Source organism: Triturus cristatus, chromosome 3_1, assembly GCF_964204655.1.
Source record: "Triturus cristatus chromosome 3_1, aTriCri1.1, whole genome shotgun sequence".
NCBI lineage: Eukaryota > Metazoa > Chordata > Amphibia > Caudata > Salamandridae > Triturus > Triturus cristatus.
The window spans coordinates 433,965,658-433,991,776 of NC_140583.1; the positions used below are offsets into that span (position 1 = coordinate 433,965,658).

Consider the following 26,119-nt stretch of genomic DNA (forward strand, 5'->3'; position numbering starts at 1 on the left):
AAATGTTTTGAAGAAAACGTGTAACTGTTTATCTTGCCATCGAGATATATTATGGAACCATATCAGTGTTCACTGCTCACAAAGGTCAGGCAGTTCATTTATCTAATAAATGGCACAGTATATCCTGGTCTGTTTTCTTTCATTCCTAAAATGTAAGATTTCTGCTGTCTAACATGTCTAACAAATACTCTGAAAAGTTATGCTGTTTCTAGCTTTAGACATTTGTTTTAGAACTTTCCATCCTAAAAGGACTTTCTTTCAAATAACTGGGCGCTTGATTCTTATAAACATATTCCATAGAGGCAGGATCAATGCGAGGCATGCTACAGAGGCTCTGACGCTGACCCCGAGAGTGGGACTCAGACTCTCGCGTGCAAAGCAGGCACGTGCCTGCATAGATGTATAGGGGCGTATCCCTCTTACAGGGAAGCCGCGCGCTTGTCTGCGCTCCACATGTGCACTCACAATAGCCGTGTCTTTAAAATCCAACCAGAAGTATCACCCGCTGATTACCAGTACCCGGCCTTTCTCCTTGCTTGCACTGTGCACCAGCTTTAGAAGGGAATGAACACTTACTCAACGTGCTGTTATTTGTTGCAGGTATTCTGGAAATCAGGACAGTGGAAGTTGGAATAGTGGTAATCAAAGGCGTGGAGAGTGAATATTACCTAGCAATGAACAAGTCTGGGAAAGTCTATGCAAAGGTAATGGTCATTTCATTTTGCACACACTTCTTTAGTACGTCTGTTCTTCCTTCTAGCACAGCACACTGAGGGCGCAACATATTGCGAACAGGTACACCGGATTGAGAACTCAGGAAGCAACGTGGATTAGCTATGGAGGGAACCAGGCAAGGTAGGAAATAACAAAATGATTTGAAAATAAACAGCATGAGGGTGACACTGTAGGCAACACAAGAGACCCAAAAAAGAAAATAAGCAGATGAAAGGATAGGGTTATTGTGTAGGAATTGAAGACTGACAGGCCGAGGTGGGTGAGTTAGGAAAGAATAAAGCCAGTTATTCAATGTAAGCTCTTGGAAAACCTTTAGGGAGATTTGAAGACAAAAGACCTATTTCACTATTGTACAAAGGAGTAGTACATATACTTAGATAGATGTATTCCGTGTGCGGCATGCTTTTCCAACATTTTGTGGAATCACAAAGAATCCTAAGAATACTTGTCGAAAACCACAATAACTGTAGATTTTCAGGAGTATACTCACTCATTAAAAAGAACTCATGCAAACGTTCCACTCGGCGGAAACCTGAATGTGTAAGAAAAATAAGCAAATATCTACATTTACACCTGTGACATGTTTTTTCACACCTATTTTCCCATGAAATAGGGGAGTATTCCCTTCTCTTTCTTTTACTATGGAAACTAACCTACTCCTTCCTTTCCCAGTGGTACATTTATCACTGTTTAAAGTGATAAACTGCCTGCACAATGTTTATAAAAATACCTGTGAAAACCTACAAACTTACAAGCTTGTTGGTCTTCATTACGTTAAACGGGACTATCCTTTACCCTATCATTGCCCTTCTTCCGTGCCTTACCCTAAGGTTACTGCCGGTGTACAGTGCTGTAAATGGTGCCACACTGGAAGGTTGGTCACTTCCAAAGGCGACCTTTATGGTTTATGACTTTGAAAATCATGATGTGGAATTTACTATCGTGATCACATTTTCTGTCAGATTCGAACTCGGAGAAGGGATAAAGGGCTTATCATATGAAGCAGTGGAAGACAAGGAACTGTTATGGGCACGAAGAGGGAAGGGGAGTGACAGGGAAGGCTAAGATCTTAAGTGCTGACAGAGGTTTTAGGCCTGATTCACAAAAATCATCTTGGAGGATGTCAAGTATTCTCAAGTCGTACTACTTCACATACTCCAAAATGGCATTCACAAACCTAAAGCTGGAGGCCCTCACTTCAGCCGACCCAACTTTCCTTTACAGAGGTTTAGAGCCTGGTGGTGAAAATGTAAGCACACACAAGTATAGGATTGAGGAACAAATGTGGAAGTCCACTTTTGCGTGTGTGTCACTATTAGAGCTGCAGCAGAATTAGAAGTATACTTTGTGAATTACAATTGTTTTACTCTTTTGTAAATGTGTATGTTGTGTTAGCGTGACCCTTTCTAACTCCAACTTGATTGAAATATATTAATGTTTTTTTAGTCTAAAATATATAATGCAAAACGTTAACACATTTATTTAATGTAATAATCCACTTAAATGAAATGTTTAACTTAATTTCAAAAGCCTAAACATTATTACAATTAGTTCCAACATTTTAACCTGTTTGGTACAAATTAAATCAAAGTAAAAATGTTACTGGTCATATGGTCCCCAGCCCCTCATATTGGCCCTCATTACGATGCATATCTACTGCTGCGGCCAGACGTAGTAGTTGGAGGGACCAACAAACGGCTTCTGACTGGCTCATAGAGCTCTTTGGTCAGTCGTAAACTCCTCTTAATCTCTTAAGGATGGCATTTTTGCCATTGGGATTATGAGTCGGTTTCCGACAGCCTTTCCATGTCGGAAAGGCCGACATGGAAAGGCTGTCGGAAAGCAACATGGGGGCCCCTAGCATGGCCCCCTTCACATCTGGCCCTCTGCATCTAGGCCTGGGGCATGGTGCCCCCTGGAAAATCCCTGCACCATGAGGTGCCTGCCACACGGTGCAGGGATTTTCACAAACTCCCCTTTCTCAATAGGAGCTTGTGCTGCGGTGGTTTTCCGCACGCCGCACATGCTCCCATTGTGAAATGGGAGTTTGGATCGAAATTCAGAGTGTGGAACCGCCAGTCGGTGTCGACTGGAGGCAACTCCGACCGACATCGTAATCAGGCCCTTAGTGAAAAGACTCCAGCGCATACAGAACGCCTCTGCACAACTTATCTTGGACACCCCCCGCTTCAGCCACATCTCTCCCCAGCTGAGAGACCTGCACTGGCTCCCCATCAGCAAGAGGATCTCGTTCAGACCCCTCACCCACGCACACAAGGCTCTCCACGACATGGGACCCACATATCTCAACAACCGCCTCACATTCTACACACCCACCCGCCACCTCCGCTCCACCAGCCTCGCCCTCGCCACCGTCCCGCGCATCCGCAAGACCACCGCCGGAGGAAATCCTTCTCCTAACTGGCGGCCAAGACATGGAACTCCCTCCCCACCCACCTACGACTGACCCAGAACCATCTCTCCTTCAGGAAACAGCTCAAGACCTGGCTCTTCGAGCAATAGCGGATCCCCCTCCACCCAGCGCCTTGAGACCCTACGGGTGAGTAGCAGGCTTTACAAATTCATTGATTAATTGATTGATTGATTGATTGATTGAGTGTAAATCTCCCCTCTGATATGGTGAATAGCAAAAAGAGGTAGGAGTATAGCTACACATGAGTAGATCTACACAAGCAAACATACCTTTGTGAATAATTAATTATTTCCTTTCTTAATTCAAATATGATATTACAGTTAAAAAAAAAAATTACGTGCTGAAAATGATGACCCAGAGTAAGATTCACGAATGATCACCACTGTGTAGAATACAAACAATATGCTGTCATTGCCTTAAATGCTGATGGCTCAATTACCACAAGCTGTGCATGACAAGGAACTATAATATTCAGGACCTACAACAGGTACACAAGCAAACCCCCATATCTGTCACAGTTCCCTGCTGGGCAGAGGATGACACACATTCTGGTGCCCAGTTTCTACTCTGTGCACCCGTGCTGCTAGTGTAACAAAAATGTGAAGTGGATCCTTGCACTTTGAGATAGTCTGAGAGTATCTACAAGGCTGGGAGCACTCTCTGTCTGCATCGATCCCCATGGGGTTCCCTGTAGCCACTTTAGAGGGTGTATGTACATCGGCGTCCGGTGCATTAGAGCGAAGGAGAGCCACCCCCCCAGCCACCACCAGCAAATAAAGTGATAAGAAAATGGGGTTTAAACCCATTTATTAACATTTTGTTTTAATTCCCTGGACCAGCCCCTAGGACTTTGACGGGTCTTGGGGGCTGTTCCTCCAGGGGATGACACTGCTGGTGGGGGAATGGTGGGCACTCCCTTCACTGCGCATGAGGGTTTGGATTGCCATCTCAGGCTGGCCAAACCCCAATGCTAAGTGAAGCTCTCTCCAGCCCGAGAGAGCAGGAACAGATTCCCAGTCTCCCTGGGAGTGCAAGTTGCTAGCGCTCAGGACAATCCCGACGCTGCTTTCATGCAGCGTCATGATTGGTCGCAGTGCAGTCTGGGAGCCTGTGCCTAGAAGAAGAAGCCTGGACGAGCGCGATGTGGTGACGGACGTCGGCAGCAGCGCTCAGGCAAGTTTTTGTGTTTTATTTCATTTTTTATTTTAATTGTCCCCTGAACCCTCCCGCCCTCCCCAGATTCCTCCTCCAGCCCACCTCGCCACTATGTCAAGGAACGGGCTGCTACTGTGTATGTAGACAATGATGTTAGATATTTGTGCAAGGCTGAAGAAAACAAACTGAAGTGGGGCCCTTTGTAGTTTAAACAAAATGTGCTATACTGAAAGTGGGCAGTCAATCACACAAAAATGCCACCATTTTCAACAGGTAGGAAAAGTGGAAATACCGCAGATCGAGCATCTTTCGCCATTTAGTGGCATTAGCTGTGTTAACTACATTGTCATTACTAAGAGGGTAACTTTGCTTTCAAATCTATATGTAAATAGTTGCCCTATGAACACAAGGCCTTCATAAAGTGTCGGAGTTGCGGAATAACAAGCCCGTAACCCACCCGCCCATTCTAATAGGCCTGTATGTAGCCAAGCCTGTCTAGCTTGGCATTTAGTAGCCAAAACAAAATGTTGCAAGGTGGCTAGCAACTGACCGCCCTGGAGGGGTGCAGTGCATAATTGAAGTACCGTTGAAAACAAAACCGAGCTTTTCACCATTCTGTAAAATCTGACCACTTTAAGAAGTGGCTGTGAACAACTTAACAGAAGGGGCACTTATGCAACAGCAACTTAATGGTCGTACTTGATGAATGGTATTATATATTACCACAAACCAAATAAGAATCAGTTTGTAAAATGTTATTGTTGACAGCGTGCCAAAACAAACCAGTGTCTCTAGCCCTGCATGAATTAACCAAAGGTGGAATCAACTTCTTCCCTTTGTTCAGCATTTCTCCGGCTAGTGGCAAATTTATAAAGCCTCCTGCTGGCAGTAGCAGCCAGGTCCCTAGGGGTAGCCTTTAGGGGACAAGTCCCTCTGGGCTTCCCTACATGCCTTGCCAAACTAGGAGTGAGCAGGCTTCCTAACACGGCAATAGGTTTTAGAAGATACGATCTGATAGTGTGGCCTAGGGTGGTGAATGTGTCCACACAACAATCATCATGGTTGATTGGTCTAAGTTAGTCAAAGAGCAGGGCCAAGTGGTCATCACACAAACCCCTCACTGGATTTCAATCAGCTTGGTGGAAAAACATTAGTACCTCCAAAAGCAACAGTCCGGTACCAGGGCACAGAGCATCCCATCGTGATGGAAAGGGGTTTATGATCGCTAACAATACTTGGAATAACAGCCCCATCATCAATAAAATTAAACAGATTCCTACTGACAAAAATATAATCAATGGTTGATGAGCTAGCACCCCTCCCCCCCCCCCCCCCCCATGGGGGGCGCAGATCGTTCAAACGCATTACAAAGGTTATGCTTAAGCAGATAAGGAAGTAGCAATTACCCTCTGCAGTCCCAGGACCTGCTGGGATATCTAGTGAATAAAGTTTGAAAATGTGTAAGTATAAACCAGCTAAACTGTCCACTTCATCTCTGAGATTGGCGTTAAAATTCCCAACTGAAACTAAGTTTAAGCCAGTTTCTAGCTAAGTTACAACTCATCAATAAACTCGAAAAAATTGAACCAAGTTAGGGTTAAAATTGGTAGAAAAATTATCATTATAATAATTAATAGGACCGAAACTTAAAAATTAAGGCCATTCAACTAAAAATGCCTACAAAAGGCTGTTCTGTTATAAGTGGGAATAGGTGAAATGACACTGTCAAGAGAGGTCTTAAATCAACCAGTTAACCCAGTCCGAGCCCTGCCCATCTCAGAAGGAGTGGTGGGGACAGAATAACAGCTGAACCGATCAATAAATAAATCCCTAGAAGCCAGGCCTTCCGCAGAATAATGATATCATACATTGACATGAAGTTCACCCAATTCTTAAGTAGAACTTTGGTTGCAAGCCCTACAATGTTCCAACTCAACAAATTAACCTGGTTTCACAGGCAAGAAAAAACACAAAGGAACCTAGAGGAGCTATCATTTGAGATCTCTCTAGTTGGATCATTGGATAATAATGCCTTTGACATCTCTGCAGTGCCAGAATCATTAGAGGGTGACGGGGCGTGGTCTGGGAGTCAATCAATATCACACACCCCAGAAAAATGGTTGTTAGTAGAAGTAGGGTGGGATACACACAGTGGCATCTGAAGAGAACACCTAGCTCTTAGAACACCACCCCTCCGACCCAAATCCCTACAGAAATAACCCAATCGCTATAGCTTCACATTACTTGGCCTAACCAGGCCTCAGTAGGAAAAACGGATCAAGTTACCAGCAACAAGTGGATTAGCAAAATTTACAATCACACCAGCAACCTTGAACTCTTTGTCCTTACCTCCAACCGAGGCTACCATGTGTGCAAACAAAGTGTCCAAAAACATATTGTCTTAACAGTGAACATAAGAGTGCACCCAAATCATGACCTTATACATAAGCTGTTCGGTGCTCTCAGTTGCATGAGACTCAAGTTTGATAACATTGGTTAGAACCATGACGTCAGGGATGGCAGCCGGAGGCAGATGTAACGCTGATAAGTTCCTCCTAGGTATATCCAAGGCTAATGGAGTAAGGCATCCCCCAAGGGTGCCTGATGGAGGTGGCACGGGCGGTTGTTGAACAAGTGGCACCACACAAGAGGTGCCAAGCAGTAGTGTGTGAGAGGGTGAATAGAGGTGAATCGGTCCTTGTTGACATCCACAGAGGTTGAAGATTGAGTAGCTATACATTCTAAAATTAAGCTGGGAATCCCCTTACCACGTGAGGCTCCAGGGCTTGAGATAGCTGTCTTTCAACAGCAGACAATCTCTCAAACAAGAGGGAAAGACTAGAAGACACGATTGAGATGAAAAGATCATACATCAGAGTAAGGAGGTCATTGAAATCACAGCCAGCACCCAGAGGAGAATAAGAAGGGTGGGATGGATTGCAAAAAGCCTGGTTTGGGGAGCTTGCCACATTTGCTGTCAGTCTTGATTTCTTGCCAGGCTTCCTACACTTTGCCAGAGGTGAGCAGGCTGTGGGGGGCAGAGTCAGCACCAGAAGTGACGAACAGGTTAAAGCAAATGAGAGTTGGGGGTAGGCCACTTAACCCATAACTTTGAGAGTCTCAAATGGGCATAGATGAGACAGCAGAAGCAGCAGATGCTGGTGGATCCTAACTGTCAGCAACAAGGGAAAGCCAACGCCCAGCAAGCTGGATCTCTTTATCGATGACTCCCACCGTTCGCTCAATAAACCCATCCAGTGTGGAATTTTTAGACTTAGCTGAATTAGATGACCCCCAGCTTACGTTTACACATTGTGCCCCTTAAGTTACTAGATGCCACAGTGAATGAGCATTTAATCCAGATAAGACAGGTCTAAGAGCCACACTTAACACCAAGAAGGACTTTCAGAAACAACAAAATAAATGGGACCATAGGGTAGAACTCACCTAAACATACGATGTTAAATGGTGAGACAGTGAATCGATCAATATCCTAGTCCAAAAAGCAGAATCCATGAGGGCAGGCTTAGTCTGGTCTCCTCCATGCAATGACGGGTGAAGATGGGCCATCTCTTGTCCCGGTCATGTGCTCAGGTGCGCACCGCGCTGTGGGGCCAAACACTGCCTTAAGTGTGCCCGACAGGTGCTGTGTCAGATTCCACCCTCTGGGAGATGTAGTCCTGGTCCCCCTCCTGTTGGCAAAGTGCTGCATTGAGAGTACCCCATGCTTTGGGGCCCAGTACTGCCTTCAATGCATCTCAAGGTGCTGTGTCAGAGTCTGCCCCCATGGGGGAAACTGAGGGACGTAGTCCTGGTCCCCCTCCTGTTGGCAAAGTGCTGCGGTAAGCATATCTCATGCTGTAGGGCCGAGCACGGCCTTAAATGAACCCGACGGGCCCTGTGTCAGATTCCGCCCTTCGGAGAAGTGGGGAGACATAGTCTCCCTCCTGTTGGCAAAGTTGTGTTGAGGTGAGTGTATCCCGCGCTCCAAGCCCGAGCGCTGCCTTAAATGAGCCTGTTAGGTGCTGTGTTAGAGGCCGCCCCCTGGGGGCACCTGGGAGAAGTAGTGCTGGTCACCCTACTGTTGGCACAGTGCTGCAGTGACAGTTAAATTGTGATGCCCATTGCAAAGTATTCATTTTCATGAAACGTTTATCAAATTAGTGGTGCCCTAATAGTGAAAGAGATCTTCCTCACCTTCTTCTGAGTTAGTATCATAATGCAAGTTTGCAAGACTGAATGCCACTATCTACAGAGGAGACATTTGACCAAGAAAATAATGGCTTACCAATAAAGTCTTGCCTTCTGATAGTACAATTAGTTAACAAATATACATAACTGAATTATGAGCAGTAATTTACTACAGCGTTAGTGTAATATGGAAAAAATACTAATGAATGGGATATTATCACTATAGAGTAATGCTTCTAAAACCCCACATTTGTAGCCCTGTGTTAAGGTGACTTAGCTGAGAATTTAAGGGAGACCAGTACAGATAAATATGGCGATGATGCAGTGACACTGGAAACATAAAGAAGAAGTGACACCGCAATCAATAGAATAGTTCTGCAGGAGGAACCTAAAAGCAGGAAGTAATATTTGAATGATTGAAGATGAGAAAGTCAGTCATAGGAGAACTGCAAAAGGAAGAATTTAGAACAGTAATCTGAGCATATGTTATTACTAAAGGACTAAGCCAATCCTGCTGCCAATCAATCATTGTGTTTAACATTCAGTCGGAAAAAAACGCGAAACATCCAACAATCTTGGACACTTGCAGATGAAATATTTCATCATCTTGGATTCAAACTGGTTCTTAGTCATTACACCCACAATCAAAGATTTTTTGAAAGGTTAGGATCGGACATATGTATTTATGTATGTATAAGGTATTTCTATAGCATGAACCTAGCCAAAACACAGTGGAGCACTGTACATGGTTGTTAGATCTGGCATCTTTTGGTATGGTTCCCCCTGTCTTTTTGCCTCTGACCTCCTGTTTTTGAGTGTGTGCTGGATTTAGTTTTTGCTGGCTTTAGGACTGTGGGCACTTTACCACTGCTGACCAGTGCTGAAGTGTAAGTGCCCCCTCTCTAAAATGTAAGGGTATTTGGTTTCTCCATTATTGGCCTATTTGATTTGCTAGTAAGTCCCCAGAACAGTGCATCAGGTGTGCCCTGGGCCTGTAAGTCAAATGCCACTAGTGGACCTGCAGCACTGATAGTGTCACCCACATAAGTAGCCCATCAAACTTGTCTCAGGGCTGCTACTGCAAATAGCTGTGTCTGAACTGGGGTGGCGAAGTGAGCTAAAGAACGATGATGGATTCAACTCAGATCTGTGACTGGGGGTGAGTGTCTGAAAAGTTTCAGCGCTCCGTCCATCATCTATATCATCTGCAGTGTCTGTGTGTGCAGTCAGTATTTAAACTGCCATTTAGATCTGGTAAGTACCCCTACCTCCCAGGCACAAACCTTTCCTTTTATTACATGTAAGGCACTCCTATCGTAGGTCCCTAGGTAGCCCTGTAGGCAGGGTGCAGTTTATTTAAAAGTTAGGGCATGTGGTTTTAAGTTTAACATGTGCTAGTAGTGAAAACTGCTATAATCATTTTTCACTACAGCAAGGCCCATCTCTCCCGTAGGTTAGCATTGGAGCTGCCTTGTAACATTTTACAATGGGAGGTGATAGAAGATTGGAGTTTGGTCTCTGGACTCACGATTTAAAAATAGTGAAGTTGGTTTTTAAATCAAAGGTCAGAAAATGCCACTTTTGGAGATTTGGCATTTTCTTGTTTAAGCATTCTGTGCCTCTGCCTGTTCTCAGAATACACACATGGGTTGGATGACAGTTGGGCTCTGTGTATTCACTCTACACAGTCACACAGAAAGGGAGCTGAGGTGTGCCCTGCATATCATGATGGCCCATCACTAGGCTGATGAGTATTTCTGAGCTAGAGTGGTGGGAGCAGTTGACTCATGCACCTGAATAGGGATGTGCCTGTCCCTTCACAAAGCAGTCTCTACCTGCCTGTAGTGTGACTGGAGCCATGGCCAGGAAGCGCAGGGTCTTGTGCACTACAAAGACCTGTCTTTGATGTGTGCCTACTTCAAAGGCTGAAATAGGTATAAGTAGTTAATCTCTGACACCATATACTCGGATTCTGCCTGGAAGAAGAGCTGTGTTGCTGTCAGGAGGGACTGCTACTTTGCTGTTTGCTTTGATGTCCTGGCTTGCTGCTTGCTGGTTCTGTCCTGGGAATGAAAGAACTGGACTTTGCTTTCTACATCCTGCTTTCCAAGTTTCTCCAAGGGTTTGAGTTTAGTTTGCCTCCTGTTGGAAGTCTCAGGGCCATCAAAGACTTCAACCGCAGTATCTGGGCTGTTCTGCTGAGAGCCCTACTCTGCCAAGTGGTGCCAATTCCAGTTCTGAGCCCTTGGAAGCAATTTTACTGTGCTAAGAAAGAAGAAAGCAGCACATCGACTTCAAGTGTGACGGCGGAGCCGGTGTCACTCTTCAATAACGTGCCGTGGCCTGCACCGGAACTGCGGTCCCCGCTCAATGCAATGACCGTGATTTGCACTGCAGACCTGATGGCGCAACGGTGCCTCCAAAGAACCTCCACAGAGGGAGTCCTATGTACCGTGTTACTGAAGTCCATGGTGCCCAACAACGATGCCACAGGGTGGCCCCGTGCTGTGACATCGACACTGTGAAATCAATGCTGCATGGCATGAATCTTGACACTTCATCGACCCTGCACCACCTGCGGAAATGTTGCTCATGGCCAGTGCCGCATCACCTCCACTGTGCCTTGCAATGGTCTGACCACCAACATGCCAACGAGCTGCAAAAACAGTAAAGAATCAATGCCGCATCGGCACCTACGACGCCTCACCACCCTGGCTCCTCGCAACTTCTTTGTTTGTCATCGTTTCTATGTTACTGTAACCAGGGCCTTTACTACTCCGGAGCAGGCCAGCGCTCCATCACGATCGGTCCCCAACTTTGAGATTTGAGTCCATCAAGCATGTTGTTATAGTGTTTCTAAACACTATGGGCCCGATTCACAGAACTAACTTAAGACAAAATCCTAAACTTACTACCATTTTGGTATTCACAGAAGGCACTTACTCGTTTTGGTATTCACAGAAGTTAGGAGTCCTAACTTTAGGACTCCTAAATGCCTTCTGTGAATACCGAAAGTCTTAAAATTAGGATTTTTCTCAGTTTAGTAGTAGTATAGTTAGGACTCCTAACATTAGGACTCCTAAATGCCGTCTGTGAATACCGAAAGCCTTAAAATTAGGATTTTTCTCAGTTTAGTAGTAGTAAAGTTAGGAGTCCTAACTTTAGGACTCCTAAACTGAGAAAAATCCGAATTTTAAGACTTTCGGTATTCACAGAAGGCATTTAGGAGTCCTAAAGTTAGGACTCCTAACTTCTGTGAATACCGAAGTGAGTAAGTGTCTTCTGTGAATACCAAAATGAGTAAGTGCCTTCTGTGAATACGAAAATGGTAGTAAGTTTAGGATTTTGTCTTAAGTTAGTTCTGTGAATCGGGCCCAACAACTGCATTTAATCTTTGAGAATTCGAAATTCGATTTGTTTATGTTAGATTTTTGCAGTTTTGGTCTTGTTTTACTTAGACTGGTGTGGAGAACTTTTGTGCTGTTCTCACTGTGTTACTCTGTTTGTGTGTGTACAAATATTTTACACGTTTCCTCGTGGGATAATCCTGGCTGCTCTTGCCAAGCTACCAAGTGGGTGAACACCCGTTATTCTGAGGGTAACTCAGAATAACCCTGACTAGTAAGTGTGCCTGCTTGGACAGTGTACAAACCACTGGCAACCAGAGGCCCCATTTCTAACAATGGTCAAAGGCAAGCAAAAAGTTAATAAGTAAGAAGAGAGGAATGCATAGTTGTGAGACATTGGGTTGTTGGTTGACTGGGGTGTAATCCCTGGTCAAGCAGCAACCTCAATCCTTCTCAGAGTGAGGCACAAGCCAACCCTAATTTAACCCGTGCTCACCCCTCTGGTAGCAGTCAGTCTTAACTTAGAGGCAATGTGTAAGGAATTTGTGCAACACTTCAAACAGTAATAAGGTGAAAACACCACACAAAAAAGGATTCCACACCACGTTAAAAAAACAGAACTTATTTTAATAAAGCAGTCCAAAATTACAAAAATCCAATCAGTAGAACCAAAGCACAAAGCACCAACTGTAGATACATGGCCACGCTGGACCGGGGCAAAGTACTGAAAGGCCTCTCTTTGAAAACTCCCCTACTTCAAAGGCACAAATGCGTATAGGTACTGGATCTCTGACACCACCAACTCAGTACACTTCTGGACCTGAGGACACTCTGCCAAAAAGAAGGACTGCTGTGTTGCTGAAAAGACCGTCACTCTGGTGGACTCTGCTGGACTTTGCTGACTCCTGCTCTGCTGTGCCTGCCCTGCTGCCCTTCTTGCCTGGTAGTGCGAAGGACCTGCTTCTCCACATCTCCAGAACCGAGTAACTCCAAGGACTTGCTGGCTTGAAACCTGTTCTGAAGTCTCAGGGACATCAAATACTTCACTCAACATCTGCTACAGCCTCTGGACTCTGCCAAATGTGAGTCCTGCCCTGTCAAGTGGTGCAATCTAGTCCTGGTCCCTTGGAAGTGGGTTTCCTGGCTGTTTGCAGAATTCATGCATCATCCGCTTTACCCAGGCGGAAAACGGCACATTCACCTTCGACGCTTATGCATTGCCGCTTTGAGGACTCCACAGCAACGACAGTGCAGTTCGATGATGGCGCATTGCCTTTATCACCAGGGGCTCAGCCCGACGCATCCCCGAAATAGGGACTTGGAACCGGTGCATTTCCTACAGTCATTCAGTCCAGCGTATTGCCTCCAACCACTCCTTGCAGCTTTTCATCGACATTTCCTCAGTGAAAGTATTGTTTTCAGTGAGGCCTGCATGGGTCCTGTATCTGACCCACGTTCCCACTTGTTCAGCTTGACTTTTCAGATTTGACCCGGTTCAGCACAACCAGATGTCCCCGGTTGGCGCTGTATTCTTTTAAGCACTATATTTCAAGTTAATCTTTTAAAATTCATAACTCTGGTTATCCATATTGGATTTGTGGCATTTTGGTCTTGTGATACTCATAAACATATACTTTATTTTTCTAACTTGGTATGGAGTCTTTTTGTGGTGTTTTCACTGTGTTACTATAATTATTGTGTTGCACAAATACTTTATACATTGCCTCTTAAATAAGCCTGACTGCACTATGCCAATCTACCAGAGGGTAAGCAGAGGTTAACTTAGGTTGTGTATCTGACTTACCCTGACTAGGGTTGTAGTCCTTAATTGGACAGGGTGCAAACGTCTGTCTACTAGATACCCAATTTCTAACACTCCCGCTCAGAGATTTTATGCTGCAACACATTCGTTTCAGCAGGACATCACGAAGAAGCTACACAGCCTCATGGAAACCTGTTTGGCTATTGCTTATAGCCTTGCCCTGCAGGAGGAATCCGAGCTCCAAAAAAGTGACTAAATCAGAAGGCAGAAATCTTCACTAGACGAAGGCGCCAAAAGTCTATGGCAGGCGAGGGACCTTCCATGATCTTTGAATTTCTCTCTTTTGGGACTTACCTGTCAAAAGACAATAGCGTCACCTGGACTTCATCCAACAGCTATCAAGCCTCGTGGGACCCTTCTCAGCCACAGCCTGCTGCTTTACACCACTGAGGATTTTTGACTTCCATTTCAGATACTAAGGGCCTTTTTACGAGTTTGGTGGTCCAACTGCCGTATGACACGTCTACCTCTGCTAACAGCCCACAGTGCTGGCGGTCCACAAACTGCTGTATTACAAGTTGGTACAAAAGGGGGTGGTGATGGACGGAGCATCAGAACCAATCAAACACTCACACCCAGTCAACAGATCTGGGTTTGATCCATCACCGTTCTTTAGCCCACTCTGCCACCCCAGTTCAGACGGCCATATGCAAATCAGTCTGACCCTGTGCCTCATGGGAACAGTCCAGCCCGAACTGCCAAGCCATGCCTTCCCTGGACCGGAAACAAGCTTCCTAGGACCGGTTTCTGGCATTTCAGCCGTCTTCAGCCAGGCTTGCTTGAATCCAGTGGCAAAGTGAGCAAGGGACTCACGTCTGAGCATACCCTGCCAACTTATGGCGAACAAGTTGACAGCATTGAGGAGACAGGTATCTTGCAGCGATGGTGAGTATTTAAAAAAAATATATGTATGCTTATGTGTGCATTTCGACTGCAGATGTGTCAGATGGACACATATGTATGATATATGTGGGAAAATACCATATACCCATTACCAGTGTTCAGCCCATATGTGGGCAGTCCTGGCAATGGGTATATGGTTTGAAAAAGACTCACCTGTAGATCATCACAAACAGGGTCGTAATCCTCGGCGTGAAGATCCTCCTGCTGTGAAGGGGGGAACCTGGAGAAAGGGATCCACGTCAGAATCTGCCTGGAAGAAGAAGAAAGGGGTTAGTATGCACCCCAAACCCTTGCCACTGCCACCTTGAAGAAGATGGTTGGCCGCTGTGGTTTGCTTGTGGAACAGACAACTTGTAATACGGATGGCGGTACGGCTACCCTGTACCATCCTACAGTGGCTGCGTTTCCCTGACTGCGAACCCTGTTGGTCTCGGCAGTCCAGCAGCGGTCTCTGCAAAGCAGATCCATCCAACTCATAATACGGCAGTCAGACCTCTGAGCTCACCATGTTTGGACCGCCACTGCTGGGGACCCCAAGCTTGTAATAAGGCCCTACTTCAAAGTGTCGAAAGGTCCACCCTTCCACAGCTATTCCTGCTGTGAGCATTAGGTGGGTGGTTTGCTGATGGGATGTTTCTGGCGGTGAAGCTGACTGAGGCACCACTATCAGAAACTAGGCGATTTGCCCACCTCTAAATACAGAGGAGAAACTGATAAGTTGTTGTATGGAGCATGCACCATATTAGCAGATGACCAGTTACCATCATATTGTGAAACGGGGCCTAAACATATCAATGGTACTCCTTACATTAAATAAAGACGTTTTGTGTAAGGTTGTTTTGGTTGAAAAGGTTGTCTTCGTGAGGTATTTTTCATTAGTATGGTTATTTCACCTGAATCTGCCGCAAGCTGATCTGAAGCATTTTTGCCGTCAGGGTGGATCTTTAGGGAAGTTAATCATTAATTAGCCTTGTATCATAAAACTGAATCCAAATGGTCCATTGTCATGAGCACTTGGTCTACAGACAAATCTTTACATGTTTATTAACACATGATCTTTTCCACTTTGACACTCTTTATATAATGCCACTCATAAATAACAATATATATTGTATGTCTTCATTATGAAATCAAACCACTGAAGCTTCCTCAGCAAAGGTGTTATTGTTGTAACAATGGAATATCTCAGACACAAGTATAACCAATTACACACGTTTCCTTCTACTCTTCCATTTACAGGGAGAGAATACATTATAGATTGTGTTTCAGAATGTAGAGGGCCCCATATCAAGGTAATTTAAAGCAATGACAATGACATATTCAATAATATTGTGACTAGGCATCTGCAAAATTATCTTTAACCTACTGGATTTTTATTGTTTTTCATGTTCTCAATAGAAAACAGAAGTAGCCTTGTTTTAAATGCTGCCAAAAATACTCATGGTTCATGGGAAGTTAACATGTCAAAATATAAGATGCACATTTTCACAACAAGTTTTACACTGTTGTTCATATTGATCTGATTGAAAGATTTGGGCTCCTTGCAATCAATATGATAGAATTTCCTGGAGACAAATGTCTTCGATTGCTAACTTAACATGTATATGTAGTCTACAATAAAGATTTAGCGAGATACAAGTAAGGAAAAAAAGGGATTTAGGCTATGCCACTTAAGCAGATTTATTGAAGTAACAGACACATGGCAATAAGTCCGTTCTAGACTTCCTAAAGCAGGCCTAACCTCTCTGGCAGCAATTGAACACTGGAAACATGAGTTGGATCTCGACTTTTATTGAACCTCTCAACTGGCTCCCCTTGAGGCCTGCAGACTCTGCAAAGCAGTTTACGTCAAACTGTCCTTCATTTTAACTCAACAGCCTACCTTTAAAAGACACTTGAGAGAGCTGATTGCAAGAGAACATTTTCAATCCCTACTACTTCTTGTGATTACCGTGTTTGCCACCAAATGGAACTTCTAAAGACATGCTCTGTAAATTTGGAATACCCTCTCATCTCATATAGGAATAGAACATTCTCTTCAATACTTTAAAACCAACTGAAGCTTTTCTTACCACACCAAACATAATCTTGGTTCCTGCATCCCTTCTCCTCTGCTCTACAAAAGGAAGCCTCATATGCTTTCCATGTTTCAAGGGCTCTTGAACAAAAAGATTATCCAACTATGAACAAATAATGCCTAATTTATAGTTACATTTGCTGTACGATAAGAACTGTACTACAACCATGACATCTATAATTGCTTCAGGGGTGTTACAACCATGGGTTTAGTTCCTCTGCTATGAAATGCTCCTGTTCCAATACTGTCAATACTACCTGTGCAAAATGTCCTCTTTATGTCTCAACGTTTCCTTATAATAATGTATGCACCACAACCTGAAGTGTACATGTAAAATGCTTTGACATGCTAGAAGTCGAGTAGCACTATGCCATAAACTATACATAAATAAACAAAAACAAAAAAAAATAACATTGTGAGAGATGTATTTAACAGACACTGCCATAAGGAATAAGATAATTTTAGCTCAGTCATACATTGAACAATCCCACAGAACATTCATGACATCACAGCACAATGTGCCCAGTAAGAATAGAAATGAGCAGCATGGAACCAATCTGAAGACATTATACATCACTTAGAGATATTCCACCTACTCCTACCACTTGCACACATCCTACACATACACTCAACCAGATCAGGAGGATAGGCGTTCTCTTACATCACTTCAAAAGTATGCAATGACCTCCCACTCCACATCAGAGACTCTGTTCCTGAATTCTGTAGAAAGCTGATGACCTTGCTTTTCAATTAATCAACCTACCATCGGCAGGGCTAGGCACACACACCTACTCAAAACAAGAATACCCTTGCAGGTGATAGTGCGCTTTACAAATCAGTATAACATAATATGTAAATTCTAGGTTTACATTGGAATCTGCAGCTTGCAAACTAGACAATCATCCATGAAATCACAAGCAGAAGTATGATGCATCAGATGTAGAAGGATTTCAGCCCACTTCCTCCTTCCCATTGGGTATCACACCCACTAAGGGTATGCTATAATCTTTCCCTCTTATAAACAAACCTTAGTGAGATAGGTAGCATCAAGGGCAAGAGACATTGCAGCCTAGGCCATGACATCATCCAGACTCTGCCGTTCGCCCCATATTTTAAGAAATATTTCAGGGCAATGGCGTCTTTTATAGATTATTTCTTCAACATTCCCGTCCTTCATGTATTGGGTTAATCACAAAATCTAGTTACCGGGTGTTTCTTCTTAACTAAATTTGTTTTATGGATGGCTACAAAGATAATATGGCTTAAGTCTAATTTAATGTTAGGGTTGTGAATTCATGACTGAAATAGAAAGTAATATTATTGCATTCCAGATTTCTGAAATAACATATTGACCTGATAAAATGTAATTGACCTTGTATTCTGAAGAAAAAATGCAAATGTATGTTAAATGGAACTAATTTCAATTGCTTTCATATTTGGCAGAAACTGAAGAATGAAGACTGCAATTTTGAAGAAATTATACTAGAAAATCATTACAACACATATGCATCAGCAAAGTGGCGGCACACAGGGAAAAGGATGTTTGTTGCAATAAACAATAAAGGTATACCAATGAAAGGAAAGAAATCCAAGAAGGGACAAAAAGCATCCCATTTTCTTCCAATGCATATCTCCAATAACACATGATCTACAACGCACCAGTTCCAGCAGAAGGACTTTATTCTGAGCAGAACCTATGAATATTCAAGAGAGGCTGGAATACTACTGAAATACTGAACAAGCTGGACTTGCGCATTTATGTTTATTTTAAATGGCTGAATTAAACAAAGGTCTGAAAATATACACAAAGATTTAGTAACTAAAAGTTGTAAAAATTGTAAAGATGTGTACAATCAGATAATGTTTTTTTTTTTTTTTAAATGACTGGGTAATTTCTTAAATTATGTTACCCTGGAGAGAAAGAACTTACTTGATTATCTGATAATGTATATATATAAATATATATTAAGTGATCTGCTTGATAAATATGGCTGCTATAATAATAATAATAAAGAAGCAGATGATAATGTTATATGAACTAAGTTGGTATTAACGGCTGCTGGAATGATTTATCAGATTATCGAGTCAAATCTGTAAGTGACTATTGAGCAGTACTATAACATGTTGTATCAAAGCATAAACCATGAAAAGTAATTAGTATAAAAGTACCAAGAAAAAGACTATACTTGTAATTTTGTTCTATTGTCTTTAGAAATCTATTCTAAAAGATTAACATTGCACCACTGTTAAACAGTTATAGAAAATTAGAACAGATAAATGAATGCTGCTCATTTGTAGAGGGGAATTCATATTTTAAGGTAATTTCAGAATTATGTATATAAAAAAATTGGAATACATGTGCTTCATCTCACATTTCACACAATATCATTTTATATAATTCTGAAATAATAGTTCAAATATCTCGGAGGGCTTTTCTTCTATGTAACATACCTATCCTTTGTATAATTCCGGGCATATGACATAATATTTTTTTAGCAAATATTCATGCTTTCTCTGGTTTACAGCATTAAACAATATTTTAAGTTGTATTTGAAATTTATTGTTCTAAGCTATTTAAGTTGATGTTATTTATAAAAAAAACCTTATTAAGCTGCATCTGTTTCACATGATTTTAATTCTAACGGAATAACAACATTTTCTGAGCTGAGCTGCATGCGTTTTTCCCTATGACCAGACACTGAGTCTAGTACACAATATGCATGCCGTCATTTGCAACATACTGTTGTCAGACAAACTCAATACTGAATAAAAGCTACAGGAAACTATAAACTGAGGAGGTTTTGCAAATCTCATAACACCTATGTAAACTGGACTCCCTGCTACTAGTAAACATAAACACGTAATAAAATCCCAAAAACATTTTGTATTTCCTCCTTGAAAGACCCACATTTTACAAGGAAAGGGATGTTTTCTACTATACATTAATCACTAAACATGGAATAAAATCTTGTCACAAAACTGTTTTTTGTAGTTATGTACCACTGATTTGTAATTATAACTTCTCACTATTTTTCTGAAGCAGTAGTCAAATGAACTAGAATGGTTAGTCCTGGCAACTATAAAGCCGATGATTGGTATTGTTGATTTTTAGGTAGACCGAAGTTTACCAGAGTTGTCAGTAAAGAGAGAGCTAGATGCCTTAGTCTTTGAAGGATGCATGACATTGAGCAGATAAAGAGAGATTATTTTTGGGCCTTTGAGAACAAAGATCGATGATATTAGTTAGTGAGAAAGGAAAGAAAACCCTGAATCTTGAGAAAAAGCTTAATTCTCTCCATATAGAACTACCGAACCTGTACACTACTTTCAATTGGTAACATTCTTTTATTTGGTAATCATTGCATATATAACAGTTAAATAAGAATAAAAAGATCGGTATAAAAAATCTAAAAAAGTTAAGAAAGAACACTTCCTTCAGTAATTAGGTGGCCTCAGGTATATAAATTAAAACAGAGTTAGTCATATATTAATCATGTAATTATCCCTGAAAAAATGTCTACACTTGAGTGTACAATCACATTGAAACCCACAGTTTAGCATCTAATCCAGTGCTTCCAAATTGTTTTAGAATCACAAACTTATTTTAAGAAGGGCAAACTTTTGTGACTAACCCAGCTTTAACGGACATGAGGAGGGAATAATATTTTTATGTAGTAGTAGACATGCTTTCAAATTGCTGTGAAGTACCAATATACCATACTCTTTACAATTGTTTGCATTGCTCTCCAACCTTTTTTTTTTGTAAGTGTCACAACCTTGACCACATCCTTTGATTTGCCTTTATTGGATTGCAGCCAATATATTGATCTGCCCATAAAAATGGCAAATGGTGAACTGCCTAGAAGTCTGGAACTGTAACACTTTTCATAATGGGGTGCTGGCCTGCGACATCCTTTCCCTAAAATCATAAGGCTTCTGAAAGACGCTGGTATTGATACAGTGATTTTAGCAAATGTTAAAGAATGCTTCTGCAGCAGAGTTTGGGGTAAAGTCTCATATGCATTTTGTATGTTAAAACGAGGCCCAGTGGTGCATTTCGACCATATGTTAAGCACAGGATATTAAGTGATTGCCCAGAATCAAATGATGTTGAGCAAATGCCAGGACTCCAACCTGGTTCCCCAGATCCAAAGTCAACAGCTTTGCTCATTAGGCCACATCCTCATTTCTCCATTTACATGTGAAAGTCACACACAAGTGGGCTGATTGAGTATGATCATATAAAGTGAGCACATTCTCAGTTGAAATGGCTTTGTGAATTGATAAAATAGCAGCAACATATACTGAAAGGTTCACCCGGAGTCTTGCGTGGGAATACTTGCAAGGGTTTGTTTTACAACTGGACTTAGGGACATATTTCAGCACCCTGACACCAGTCGTGCTGGAACAATTTTCAGAGTGCAGCTGCTAACAACAATGTGTTACATCAGTGAAATTATAGGAGTTGTGAAAAAGCCTGCCTCCACACAAATAACAAGTGTGGCAAATATATTCAGCTGGAAAGTGGTAAGGGTGTGGTATGTAGCTGGTGGTGTATTTTGGAGAGCACTTTTGCAAATATATTTCTAAACCACTGTGCAGAAGGGCACAGTCATTTAAAGACTGCTCATTTTCTATTGAAATGGCTACCAACATTCTTTTATTTGGTAATCGTTGAACATATAACAGTTAAATAAGAATAATAAGATCGGTATAAAACATATAAAAAGTTAGGAAAGCACACAAATCCAGTTTTACTGATAAAACCATATGGAACACACATGATAATGTGTGAACATCAGGTTTCAGTGAATATTTATCATTTAAGCTTCACCAAATAAAGGGTCTCATGTAGGTAGCTAAATACCGGTCGGTAACGGCCGAAATTCGGTAAATATCCCGTTACCGACCGGTATTTAGGCATTTGAGATGTAGGAGGCATGATTTAAGGATTCGGTAATTTACCGAATCGGTAAGGGATCGGTAAAATACCGAATCGGTAAAATACAGATTCGGTAAATTACCGAATCCTTAAATCATATGTAGGGAGCACTCAAGTGAGTGAAATTCAGTAGTAAGGATTCGGTATTTAACACCAACTACAGGTTGATGTTAAATAACGAATACCTTTCAAAAAGCTAAATTTGGCTGCTTTAAAAGTGCCATGTGGCAGACATACATGCCCTTAGGGCATGTATGTGCGCCACATGTGCACACATGCTCAAATCAGGGGTGCAACAGGGTGTCAATGTGACACCCTGCCACCCATGATTATGCTTCCCCTATTACCGATTCGGTATTTACCGAATCGGTAATAGTAAATGGCTTCCCATTCATTCCTATCGGCCTCCAGGCCCATAGGAATGAATGGGAAGGGATGCATTTTTACCGATTCGGTAAATACCTATTCATAAATACCGATATTTACCGAATCGGTAATAATTACCGATTGTTTACCTACATACTATTTACCGATTCATAAATACCGAATCGGTAAAATTCGGTATTTATGAATCGGTAAATAGTATGTTCCCTACATATGGCCCAAAGTGTCTTGATTTGTTTTTATCCAATTAAGATCCTTGTTTTCTCCGCACTTCAGAATTACAAAACAAAGTGCTTAATTTTTGCTTTCCTAACTGATGATATATTCTGAAATATGTTTACTGTTAATTTACAGGTATTTAAATGTTGTTGTATGTTACAATAAAATGACATTCTACAGCTTTTTTTCACACTCATTGTATCCAGCAATATTGCTACATTGTTCACTTTACAAATTCCTCACTTTGTAGTAAGAAAAGTAAACACCAATTTGTCAGAAGACATAGCCTGTCATTTGACCGCTGTCTTTTGAAGCACAGAAAATGTGACAAGATAAATGCAAAATGTAAAGGCATCTTTATTTATTGTTTGCTTAACTTTTGAACATCAGGTCTTTCGCGACCCACTAGAAATCAGTTCGTAAACCACAGTTTAGGGAACACTGATCTAATCAGATTATACTTTCTAAATAATTGTTTCAAATACATTGTTCTTGGACCTAATAACGCAAAGAGATGAATAACAAGCAGTGACAAAGCCAATAGGTTTGGCGTTGGTGGCTATACTTTTGGAGATGCCAATGCTTGTTTTGCTTGTGAAATTATTTGTATGAAGGCACACACTGGATGAAAACAAGCCATGTCTAAAGGCAACGAGACACACATATTTTGTACATAAGAGAACACATTTCACCAGTAGTTCCTGGCACTTAAGAGAACAATTTATTGCATGGATGTGCACATTGTGCAAGAGCAGCAGGCCATCATTCACAGTCAAGTAACCCAGAGGCTGAAGGGGGATGTATGCTGTGATGTGCAGAAGCAACACATGATTGACACTACAGTAGATCAATGGATAAAGAGGTCTTACTGAAAGCCCCTGTACATAAAGTAAATATATTTTTATTCAAAACCAAAGTTCTAACTCCGGACTTAGATATTAGAAACTGAGTCAACCTCCACAGCACACAATTGCAGATATGTTTTACTACATAATAATAATAATATCACATGCTAAAAGTATCCCTAATTTCATGTTGTAGTCTAAGATGTATATCTGTTTGGGGCAGTCAGGAGTTCATTGCTTACTTTAAACACAATTAGGACTGTTAGGACATATAAAAAGGAGCCAACTCTAGTATGTTGGACTTGTAAGCAACAAGCTCTAAAATTAAACAATGTTAAGGAGTTTTAATTTTTTGTTTCAATATTCTAAAAGACAAAGAATCCTCTGTAACTCATTCTGACTCATACTTTTATCGCAACATATTTAAAGAACTGTATGCATACCAGGATGCCAGCAGTTATTACATCTTGGGGATTACAGTGGATTGATATTGTATCAAAAAGATTAAAGCTAACAAGATTAAAGTAATGCAACAAGGATGCTTCATCACCTAATATTCCAATTGAGAACTTTACAACAAGGATGTTTCATCATTTAACATGCCTGTTGAGACGTTTCCCATTTCCAAGTGAATTGTCTCTTGGGGAGACCACTATCTTTTTTTCAAGATCCTTTTGACTTCCACAAATTCAATTTAATGCAGTGTTGAATTACGGTGGCCACCATATACAACTATTCTAAGCTATCCATAAAAAAGTATCCTAACATGTTTATTTTTTACAATTAGATACTCCAAGGACATAAGTTAATGAGACCACACCATAAGACAAGTAAAACCTCCATACTGCTGTTGCAGCCTTCCTGCATGTATCACTTAGAAGGGCATTTGGGTATACCCAAGCAAGACCCGATGATAACATGAGACACTGGTAGCCATAATACTTCACATTTCTGATTGGGACTCAGTCACCTTTCCAACAACATTTCGAAGATTTATAACTAAACATCATTAGCTTTGGTTTCTTCATATTACTTTGCAATTTGTTCTCATTACTGTCATCTTGGAGATCAGACAAAAGTCACTGGAGACCAATGGGTGTTTCGAAGATAAGTATCAAATATTTCAGAAATATGTACAATTTAGAGGAAAACAATTAACAGGTTTAAGCAAAAAAGTCAGCAATACACACAATAGAGAGCATATACACAAGGATACAATCTTGCATCATACCATTATAAGTATTCCTCTTTCAAAAGTACTTGGAATAGTTTCCTATTTGAATTTGAAACTAAACTTTCTTATGAACTTTTGCTAACAAAGTAAGTAAATTATTTTTGATTTGTAAAAAAACTTACTATTTCCAATAACTCCCCTCAATTTATGTTGTCAAATGCATTGCTAAGCTTAACTTTGCCCACGAGATTTGGGTCACAGGCTTCAAGAAGTAGTCCTACACACTTCATCACCGTCATAACCGTATCACACCTTGCACAAAATACCTTCTAGAAAACAATTAAAAGAGTCTTTCTAAATACTGGTTAAAATTATTTTTCTTTACATAAATATTGTCTGCTAATACCTATCAATATTATTGTGACCTCTGGTAATACCTTTCAATATTAATGTGACTTCTTCCAGAACACCCTCCACATGATCTGGCCCGCTGAAAACAAAAGCACACAGTTGAGGTTTTTGCCATATTTTTCAACTTCCAACAAAAGGAGGCAATTGAGGGCAACTGTTCTGTTTCATAATTCTCTAGTATCCAGAGAATTAAGAGGCGTTGGTTGACACCTTTAGGAGCTCTAGAGCCTAAAGTTATGTGACCGGCTTAATTCATGACCTTGTGTATGACTAGAGGGACGTCTAATAGTCTATGATATTGCAACCCTAAATGTAAATGTAAATTTGATACTTGTATAGCGCACTACTCACCCGCAAGGGTCTCAAGGCGCTTGCACGAATACCGCTGTGGAACCCATCCTGGCTTTCCCTGTGAGGCGTCCACTCCTGGGCACCCCCAAGGTGGAGGCCAGGCATTCTTAGCGTTGTGGGGGCCATTGTGGAGATTAAGCAAGCTATTGCCCAGAGTTGCAGAGTGGGACTCCATGATTGGAATAGGTACCGAGGCAAGAATTATCAGGTCCGTGGAATTTTTGAGCCCAAGACCTGCCGAGGCAGGGTATTGAACCCTGGTCCCAGGCTAGACCTCTGCATCAGGGTCTGCCGCTCTAATCATTGAGCCACACTTCTCCAGACTGGACTTTTATCTAACTTGTAGAGCCTCTAGCAGTGGCCTACGGTATTACAGACTGTTATAGCAAGAGTTGACTTTGACTTGAGGGGCATTAGAGAGCCTGCATCGCAAAAGTACTGACTGCACCTTTCCAAAACTCTAATGGCAAGTGAATGCCTCATTTGACAGTGTTTTTGTGTGTTTTTCTTTTTGTTTACCTCTCATATCTTTGGCAGGTGCAGAGTATAACAATAGCAAATTGGGGGGAGGAGCCTAGCGCGCAACCAAGATGGACGCGTAGGCACAGGGCTCCCGGGACCCTCGCGGCCTCCCACATCTATCCTGGCTGTAATCCTGTTAATTTGAAGGAATATTCCTGGTGAACCGAAGCGGAGGTGATTCCCGTTTTCGGAACTTAAATCGGACTTTGGGAGCTCGACTTATCCTGTACTCCAGAGAGAGGCCTGTTCCGTGGCGCCACCCCGGACTTGGGTTGGCACTGTCCCCGAGCTCCAATCGAACAACAACGGCTCTGGGGTCTTGGGCGGGCCCGTCCCCCCCTGGTTTCACTTTCGCTTTTGACTTTCCTCTACGAGTCTGGTGGCGGGCGCTCGCAGTCGCTCTGCGCTGGGACCGATCTGTAGCGATCGAGTGGCGTTGATAAAGGGGGCTGTCCATCAGTCAGGTGGACTCCCCAGGGTGATTGCTGCACCTCACAGGTATACTAGATCTGCTCTCCCTGCTGAGTGATGACGACCCGGCTGGACGGTGACAAGCACAAGTCTAGAGCTCCCCGGAGGGGTAGCTACGTGCAAGCTAACAACATGG

The 26,119-nt window shown here is 42.1% G+C and overlaps 2 protein-coding genes across 3 annotated transcripts in view; one reads left to right on the forward strand and one right to left on the reverse strand.

Moving 5' to 3' along the window:
- The window catches only part of FGF7 (fibroblast growth factor 7), a 244,069-nt gene extending 224,793 nt beyond the window's left edge, over window positions 1-19,276 (forward strand). For both annotated transcript variants that reach the window (XM_085644225.1, XM_085644224.1), the window contains 2 exons: window positions 601-704; window positions 18,108-19,276. In XM_085644225.1, the coding sequence (XP_085500351.1) occupies window positions 601-704; window positions 18,108-18,311 (308 nt within the window). In that variant the 3' untranslated portion in view covers window positions 18,312-19,276. The remainder of the gene's footprint in view (window positions 1-600; window positions 705-18,107) is intronic.
- Window positions 1-26,119, reverse strand: part of FAM227B (family with sequence similarity 227 member B) — a 3,353,280-nt gene that overhangs the window by 1,643,906 nt on the left and 1,683,255 nt on the right. The gene's annotated exons all lie outside the window — the stretch shown is intronic.